This window comes from Globicephala melas, chromosome X (genome assembly GCF_963455315.2).
Source record: "Globicephala melas chromosome X, mGloMel1.2, whole genome shotgun sequence".
NCBI classification, from domain to species: domain Eukaryota; kingdom Metazoa; phylum Chordata; class Mammalia; order Artiodactyla; family Delphinidae; genus Globicephala; species Globicephala melas.
This window is the reverse complement of record NC_083335.1, coordinates 5,996,991-6,006,407: the sequence shown is the minus strand read 5'-3', so window position 1 is coordinate 6,006,407 and position 9,417 is coordinate 5,996,991. Positions and strand designations below refer to the sequence as shown.

The following is a 9,417-nucleotide window of genomic DNA, read 5'->3' as shown; positions in this document are numbered from 1 at the left end:
CAGAGTAGCAAGAGCCACATGGCACCGCGATCAAGCCTCTTTTACAAAATGAGCCTCAGAGAAGAGACTTACTAGCTCAGTCACACAGAGAACCAATGACAGTATCGGACACAGTCAGAACCCAGCTCTGTCAGTGCTCAGTCTACTGCTCTTTCTAAGAGGGTCCTCACCTTAGGCTCTCAACAATGCACCAATACTATTTTGCTTGCACGATGACATGAAGAAGGCAAAGAAGAGGTCGGGGACTCCAGGGTATTCCTGTTCCTGAAGTGTCAGACCCCGGCCCCGCCCCTTCCAACACCGCTTTCTGGCGTCAGAGGCCAGGAAGCCTTTCCCCAAGGGCATTGGCTAAAGGGATCCACCCGATCCTGGACCACCAGTGGAGGCTGAAGGGAGGGAGGAAGCTGCACGTGGAGAGAGATTCTCCGGCCAGAAGGGAGACAGGCAGCCAGAGGGTGGGATGATAGTGGGACACACTCGGAGGATTTCCCATTTCCCAGAGCAGGAAAGTGCAGAAGCCCTCTGCCCAAGGCACGCGGTGGTTGTGCGGAGAAGGTGGTAGTGCAACCCAGTTGCCCAGCGTCCTAATCCGGAACCCAAGGACCACACAGTGTGGTCCTCGTGCCTACCCTTGCAGCCTACAGAATCCAGGGCCCAGAGCTTGCGGACCTACTAGGTGCGCAACGCGCCCTGCAGCCCGGCAAGGCACTGCGGCATGCCTGACCGGCCCGGGTGCGGACGCTCGGCGCCGCGGGGACGGTGAAGGTGACCGCCTTCTCCTTCCTGGCCCCGAGTGCTCTGCGCTGCGGGGCCGAGGGATGCTTGGGCCCACCAAAGTTTGCTCCAGTAATCGGGGGCCCGAGGAGCGTCCCCGGGCAGGGACTGCGCGCGCCGCAGCGGGGGTCGACCCCCATCCCCGAGGCAGTTTGTGCGCTCTTTTCTGGTTCCGAAGCGTAACTCCCAGTTGTGGGAGGAGGTAGGGGTTCCGAGAGAGGGTCTCCTTCCCGAAGCCTGCCTCCTGGCCCCGCCGGCCACCCTCCCGCATCCCTGCAACTGCTCCTCCGGGCGGGACCCGGGCCCGGCTCCCCAGTTCTGCGGCCGCTCCCACCAGCTGATTTTGACAGAGGGGGGTCCCGGGCGGCGCGCGCGGGCGGAGCGAGCCCCTGCCAGATCCGGGGATGATAATGTGCCGGCTCCATGTCGCGGCTTCGGGCTGTCCAGGCTCCGCCCCCTGTGAGTGTGTAAGTGTGTGATGCTGCCGCGGCCGCCGCCGCCGCCTGTGCAGCCGCCGCCGCCGCCGCCGCTGCCGCCCCGGCTGCCGCGCCGCGCCGCGCCGCTGCCGCTGCCCCGGCCGCCCCCGCCGCCGCCGCCGCCGCCGCCGGCCCGCAGCCCGCCAGGCGGGCGGCCTCGCCGGCTCGAGCCCGCAGCGGCTGCCGCCGCAGCGTCGGGGCGCTGGGCGCGCGGGCAGCCGCGGACCGAGCGGAGCCGAGCGGGCGGCCAGGCACTTGCCCGCCCGGTGCCGCCGCCGCCGTCGCCGCCCCAGAGCGCAGGACCCGGCACCTCCGGCGCCCGCCGCCGCCGCCGATGCGGCCCGGGCACTTTTAGCCGGGCGGGAGGGCCGGAGAGCAGCGAGCGAGCCGCGCCGAGAGCCGCGCAGACCCGTCGCCAGCAGGGACGGACGCCCGGCCGCCGCAGCCGCCCGGCCGCTATGGATCTATTCGACTTTTTCAGGGACTGGGACTTGGAGCAGCAGTGGTAGGTGTTGATTTTTGCCTTCTCCTTGGCTGCGCGGGTCCCTGGGCCGGGGCTGGGCTTTTCGCCTTTGTTAAGAGGAGCCGGGGTTTGGTGGGGCGCCCGGGACGCCTTCCCACTTGCTCTTGGCCACCTCTGGCCCCGGCCGCCGCGACTCCTCGGTCGGGTGCCCGGGTGGGGGTAGGTGCGGACCGAGGGAGGGATGCAGGTCCCGAGGGCGTCGTTTGACACTCCGAGTCCAAAGAGTTGCGTCTGGCCCAAATCGGATCCGGTGCTGCCCGGGGGCTGAGGCGCGCGACCTCCGCCGGGATTTTCTCCCCGAACGGCTGGCCGGGTGGCCTTCCCAGCGCACCGGATGCTGCCCGCCCGAAATGCCCCCAACTTTCCAGGTGCCCGACGCCGGCGGCCGGCCGCGGGGGGCAGGCAGCGGCGAGGTGCCACCGGCGGCCCTCCGCTTCCTCGGCGGCCACCGCCCCCGCCGCCACCCCGGTCCCCGCACGGCGCGGCGCGCACACCTTCCCTGCCACCCGCTCGGCCCAAGTTCCCCGCACTCGGGCGCCGAGCGGCGGCTTCGGGGGCCACCGCGCGGGGGACACCCGGTCCGGGCCGACCGCGGCGTCTGGCTTTCCAGACTGAGGGTTTTTGAAGTTGGCCCCTAAAGTTGGCCGCTCCGACGTCAACGCACATTTAATTAGCGGCCGGGCCCCCGTCCGCCCCGCACTGGGAGGCAGCCGCAGGTTTGTGGGTTTAATGGGCACCCAGCTCGGATTCACAGGTTTAGTCGGCTCTTCCCCAAATACCGTCAGCTTGTCCCCGAGAGGTTTGTGAAAGATGGTGCAGAGGTGACTGGGGAGCCGGAAAGTTGTTAGTCTGCGTGATGCGCGCGCGCGTGTGTATAAATAGATATGCGTATCTATTAACTTTTACAGAAGCTTCACCTCCTGCACCAACGTTATCACTGTTAATTTGTCATAACATTCTAACGTATCGATTTCCCCCCACAGCCTATGGAATTAGACGGGGGGAAGGCGCGGCGGCAGCGACTTCGAATTGCACTCTTGGCTATTGCCTTTTCAAATGTAGTTGGAATAATCTATAGTAGCGACCGACAGTGCGAAATCTTTTGCAATGTTAAAGTACTGGCAGCCGTTGACGATGAATGCTGTGTATTTTTACAAGGATTTCCCTTTGCTGATGTGATATTTTAGGCAATCTCCTTCTTTAGAAAAGGGTCATACTCTTAGCCAATAGCTTCATCATGTCAATCATGACTCCTTTAGTTGCAAATCCAAGATAATCAGAAGTTAAATACATTTTATTTTACAGCGATTCCGGGTAAATCCTTGAAGCCACAAATTACACTGTATCAGTATTAATCTGTAAGGCATTTTTGACACCATACAGGGTTTTATCAGCTCTGCAGAAAAACAGGTTACAGTTTTTAACAACCATGCTGTTGTTATTTAAAAGTAAAGATCACGGTAAAATTACTGCTCAGTTAAATATTACGCTCCTGTATACAGCCTTTACCCTGCTTTGCTGGTTTATTTTGCACACCACTGATAACCACAGCATTACTATTTGCATACAATTTGCCTAATATATGGTGTGGGTAACATCATTAATTTAACAGACGTTATAAGTGATTTTGTGGGTGTAGTTCAAATGTTAAACATATATACAAGGTATTAGGTTTTTAAAAACATGTTTATTATATTGTTTTAATTTCAGTTTAATCTTAGGCACATGCAGTTGCATATTTAAAGGAGGTGGGCTCTTTTAGTTGTGATTTCTTTTTGTCCCTTTTTGGAAACTATCCCTGACTATGCCACATCAGTTAAGAAACATGCAGACTTGGACACTCCGTGGATATTATGTGAAATACCGATGAATTAGTATAACGCGTCTGCATAAATAAGCTGGCCTTTTCCCTCTGTGCACACGTTCCAGGAAAATTTCTCCTTCTTACTGTTTGATCGTGAGGGGCAAGCTTCCTTGTGCATCTGTGTTTGTAAACATTTGTAATGCGGTTGTGCGCCCGTGTGTTGTACACCCCGACAGAGAAAAGGAACATCAATGTGAATAGTGGATGAACTAAAAAGCTTGCTATTGCCTTGAATGGGAGTGTGTACCTTTCCAAACTCTCTTTGGACATTCAGAGCATGCCAATTACATGTTCATTATATGTTTACTTCCCCTCCTGGGGAGCAAGTAGTTGCTTAGACTGATGGCATCCATTGCTCCCCACCCCTAACTCCCCAGGAGGTCCTAGGAAGAAAAAGGCGCCAGCCAAGTTAAGGATCTCATTTCCATTGGATCTCTTCTCAGCAGTCACTTGTGGAACAGAGAGCTCTGAGCCATCTCTACCGCAACCCTAGATGTCTGACAATAACTGGATCAGGCCAGCTAAAACACAAACTCATCTTCCAAGACTTAATGAGGAAAGACTTTACAGACACAGGCATCTGTGTCATTTGCAAACACTAGACTACAGTAAGCAAAAAGTGCGTGCCCATTTAGAGACATACACATTTGTCAGGAGGAATGCAAATGGAAAGGATGGGGCACGGGTGACTGCAGTGTGGATGTGCCGAGTCTGGGAGTGCTCGGTGCCTAACGGAACAGAGCCCTGGACTTCACACACCGCAAGAATCTCTTAATGGGTCATGCTCTGGAGTCGATTAAAGGGCCAGAGCTCTCGTTCTTCAAGATTCCTGGGTGAATGAGCAATGTTCACCTGTGTCTGAGTTTAATATGAACCATTCTGTGAAAGAAGAGGAAGGCGCAGATGGCTGTGTGCACCAAAGACACCACTTGCTCTTAAAAAAAAGAAAAAAAGGTAAAGGGAAAAAAATCAAATTTTATCGTTGAAATCACTCCGTAGACTTGTCTGTGGTAACCCAGTAAATGAATTCTTGAGGTGTCTGGAGATCACGTGGCTAGATTTGGACTTGTTTACCAGCAAAATCCGAGGGCCTACCAAGTGCACAGCCTTTCCACCCTGCAAGCACCCCTCCCGTATTGATTAGGTGTTGCTTCGTGACAGGCCGAGGTTTTTTGTAGAGATGCTTATCTTCTTTTTATTATTGAAAAAGAAAGAAGGAAAGAAGGGAAGATAGATACAGCAAAGGGCTCATTCTAAAAAATAAAAAGGGAAAAGGAAACCACTGTGATAGCAAAATCACAATGTTCAAAAGCCTGGTGAAAATTGTAGTTAAGCCATTGTGACAGTGGCCGACTTCTCACAGCGAAGGACGGAGGCCGGCATCCATGGTTTGTAGTTTTTATGTGGTGTCTCACAAGTAGCCTAATTAGAGGCGAGCTTGCAAACGGGCAGTTACACAGGAAGAGACTTAAACTCACTAAACTGTTATATAAATAGAAAGTTCAAAGGTCTGTGTGGGGCCGTCCAGGCTGGGAAGGGGCCATGTGCGGGCCAGGCTTCTCCTCCCCCGGGGCTGCCCCAGCAGCCCCGCTTTCCCCAGTTTCCCTCAGCCATGGGGGGCGGGACCCTGCTCTCCAGACAAAAGTGAACTGTTTCAGCTCCAGCTGGGCATGGCCCATGCACTGCAGCAGCCCGGCTGCTTCCCCCTGCTCTGCGCACACAGATCTTGGAGGCCTCCTGCGCTGCAATCCTCCGGAAGAGTGGAAGAGGCCTGTTTATGGATGGGAAGGTCGGGGAGAGACAGGGAACGCAACCTTGGTCTACCTGGGGGTGGCGGGAATGTGGAGGGGGCGGGGCGGCGCCTCCAGGTTGCCAGGATTTCTCTTTCTCTACCTCCAGCCATTTATCTTTCCCCCTCCCCCTCTGTTTCTTTTCCACTGCAAGGGAGACAGTCAGTGGTCTTTTTTTTGCTGGTACAATATGCATTCTCCGGCTTGTTTGAGCATTCATTCAGCAAACCACTTGGGCTTGAGTTTCTTAAGGGAGTATATGGGAGGGCGAGACTCAAGGTGGTGAAATTAGCTAGTGACGAGGTCTCCTCCACACCCACTGAAACCCCCAAAGATAAATGCTGTCCCCGTAAATCTTAGAAGGCACGTCTATTGGACAAGGAAGAAAATTATCTCATGTTAGAAATCAGTTTAATGATACATGAATTGTTTTGCTAATGATTCAGTCAAGCATTTAACAACTTTAAAATATACAAATCAAGATTGAAAACGACTGCCTCAAATATGAATCTGTCATTATAGACATAAACGAGATTCCAAACATTTAAGCGTTTCGTAGATGGATAAAAATTATCTCGTATTTAAACATGCTCATTATTGTTGAATAGGAATGGTTTTAATGCGCTGAACCTGTATTTCATGCCCATTATTCTTAGCTGGGACTGTTTCTTGCATGAAAAATCTGCACATATTTAACAATTTCAGAATCGTAAAAGCCCAATAAAATGGCCATCTCTGGAACAATCTAGAAGCCATAGTCCTATGAGCTTATAGCTCATACCTCAGAAAGGGAAACCACCACATACTTGATTAGCCTGTCGTGTAGACAAAACAACTGGTACAGTGACTACATTTTTCACTTTTAATTTTGTCTTTTTCTGATTGCTGTGGGATAAAGAAAGAGATTTTAAAAACTTGTTTACTGATAATGGAAAGAAATGTGTTGCTGATTTAAGAACTCAAGACCACAACCTGGAGAAACCTTTCTGAGGAGTGTGTCGTGTGTGTGTGTGTGTGTTTCACCTGTATCTGTAGTAGGACGCATCCTCGTTGTTGCTACTGTTATTTGGGTGTTTACTCTGTGCCCCAAACATGACGGAGTAGCTAGTGCTTTAAATACTCAGTCTCACTTAATCCTTCAGACAACTTTATGAGATGGGACCTATTATGATTTCCATTTTTGGATGAAGAAATGGAGGCAGTAGATACTCAGTGATGCAATTCAGGTTCCAGCCTAGATGGAGCTGATCCCAGAACCTGCACCAGCAACAACTGACATATTGTCTGAGCCTTTCCAACAGGTGGGATCCTTCTCCATACATCATCTCATTCGGTCATTGTGAATCAGAACGTGCACGTGTTATTCCCATTTTACAGATGAGCAAACAGCCCTGGAGAGGTTGATTGACTCACCTAAGTTCACACAGCCTGGTTAGTAGTAGGGCTGGGTCAGGAATCCGCATCTCCCAATTTCCAGCTCAAGTGCCTTTCTGCAAAACCTCATTGCCTATTATTTATTGTTCCTGTGTGGGTTCGAGCATTTAGCTCTCACTGAAACAAACGGATTGGACTGTGTATATGATGCTTGTGTAAAAAAAAGAATCTGTGGAATTACCATGTAATCGACTAGCCATGGAACTCTGCTTTTTTCTTTTAATTGAATAAGGAACAATTTATGTAATGGTACAATCCCTTAGCACTTCTTTCATGGATGCCCCTTTAATGAAAACGTATGAATGGCAAATTACAATATGTGTATTGTAATTTGCCATTCATATATAGTATGTATAATATATATATATATAGATGGCAAAACTCAAGTCCTTGAGAACTGTCCATTTAAATTCGAATACCCTAATTTTGAAGATTTGGTACCTGAACTTAAAGAAGGCCATGGTATATTGTCTAGTTAATTGGGAGCCTCAAAGCTGGGCATAGGAGCTTGGTAACATTTCTTTCCAAAGCTTTATAACTTACCACATCTATCATTTGATTTGATCCTCACAATAACCACGTGGGTTTGTCAGGACTGGTCTTACTGGCTCCGTTTTGTAGACACGAAAACTGAAGTTCAGAGAGGTTAAGTGACTTGCCTAAGTTTTCACAGTGTGTGGATGGTCTCAGGATTTGTGTTTAGTGTTCTTTTCACTGAGTCACTACTGTTGCATTAAGTCGTTTGTGTTTAGATAGCCACACCGCTTTCTAGGCAGTGGCGTACGCCCTCTCGCATCATTCAGCACAGTGCCTTTCCCATTACAGGTGCTCAAGAAACATGTGTTGATTGATATGAGAGCCCCATCAGCTCCAAGAGGGCTCTATGCAAATGCTTCTGTCTTCCAAAGACAGTTGCTTAGATCCTGGTGGTAATACCTCCCCTCTGCCTGCCTGATAGTGTTTTAATTGTAACTTTTTGAAGGTCTCCTAGCCAGTCTGGTCTCTTGAGCAGAAAGTAACGAGAAAGAAGGATGGTAACCAAGAAAAGCTTAATAGGGAAAGGCAAAACTCGAACCCCTGTTATTTATCAGTGTGCTTAAAAAATAGATTTCTATGAATCCTAAGATATGCTTAGAACTGAGAAAACCAGCTTTGGAGGTAGAGGGGTACAGGACTGGTATTGTGTCTCAGTCTGTGCGGAGAACGTTGAAGAAGTATGTGTGACAAAAACCTGAAGAAGAATTGAGTGGTCGGAGGGTTGGGATTCCTCCAGCTTTCCTTGAGTTCCAGCCTTTATGCCTTGTATTTCATCGTGAGAAGCCTGTTTTTCTACTTAACTGTAGCAGATCCACGCCATAAATTATCATGACTGTTAAACAAAGGTCCAGCACTGGGTTCCTCTAATGTAAAACTTTTATGCTGCACTTTAATGAAATTTTATATGCATGTTCAAAGCGAGGCACACTTTATACCATGGAGAGGGCGGTGCTCGCAATTGTTGAATTTATTTTAAAGTAAATCTTTTCGATGACCTTAGCTGCTAACATCCACCTACTTACTGAGCTGAGAGAAATGATCTGAGTGCTTAAATAAAATGGCCTGATTTAAGCAGGGCTGACAATAGCCCTCCAGCTAGAATCTGCTTTTGATTATGAATTGCTTAGTTTATGGAATGCTGTTCTTCATATACCTGCATTTTGCTTCATTTGGAAAAGAAAATCAGCCAGTGATTGAAAGGTATCTTTGATTTGGTTGTTCAAGAGGCTTGTGCTGGTCTAGGAAGGTATAAAGGCCACACATTGGGAAATAAGCTAAGGAAACAGGTTGTGTTTTCATTACAAAGTTAAAGTCACTCATCTGTTTATTTTTTTCAATGTTCATTTTGCTGGAGAAAAGGAAAAGAAGAAACCCATCACTTCCATCCCATAAAGAATGGGGTTTTTTTTTTTGCTTAGATTTCCAAATAATAGTCCTTTGCATCATCGACCGGCTTCAGTGAAAACCAGGTCTCAGTAGCAGATACTGGTGGCCTTGATTAAACCATATTCCTGGAGTCCAGATTTTGTGTTTTGTAGGCCACATATCTCCTGGCAATAGCATTGAAATTGTTTCTTTTTATATAAATAAAAAATAAAACCCTACTCGTCTTGTAGTGGTGCTGCATTGTAACCTGGGCTTTAACAGTCACTGGGAGAAGTTTCTTAGGAGTCTGATGTCTCCTTGGTCTTTGGGTCTCTAGTGTGATTTGATCAAACCAAGCCACCAGAAGGAGCGTGTTATGAGGACACTTTAACCTTCTGACTGTGGCAATATGTACACGACGACCTAACTGTCCAGTGAACAACGAGAAATGCAATCGCAGAGGCTTTATTTCTCCCTCCAGGATGTCAGTCAACTAATTTTTTTTAATAAATTAATATTCCAAAGGGACTGGTGGTTCCACGCCAGGTCGGCACAGCCACAGTAACTAAATTAAATTCCAGCGTGATGGATGTTTCTGGTGGAGTGCCGTGGAATCCTGGAGAGGTCTCATCAATTAGCCATTATTTATTTGCT

At 49.5% G+C, this 9,417-nt stretch overlaps 1 protein-coding gene and 1 pseudogene across 4 annotated transcripts in view; one reads left to right on the top strand and one right to left on the bottom strand.

Annotated features, from left to right (window-relative positions):
• The first annotated feature begins 1,619 nt into the window (after positions 1-1,619).
• Positions 1,620-9,417, top strand: part of AFF2 (ALF transcription elongation factor 2) — a 499,644-nt gene continuing 491,846 nt past the window's right edge. For all 4 annotated transcript variants that reach the window (XM_060292350.1, XM_060292348.1, XM_060292349.1 and 1 more), the window contains exon 1: positions 1,620-1,755. In XM_060292350.1, the coding sequence (XP_060148333.1) occupies positions 1,709-1,755 (47 nt within the window). In that variant the 5' untranslated portion in view covers positions 1,620-1,708. The remainder of the gene's footprint in view (positions 1,756-9,417) is intronic.
• The window catches only part of LOC132594513 (elongation factor 1-alpha 1-like), a 153,677-nt pseudogene continuing 146,085 nt past the window's right edge, over positions 1,826-9,417 (bottom strand).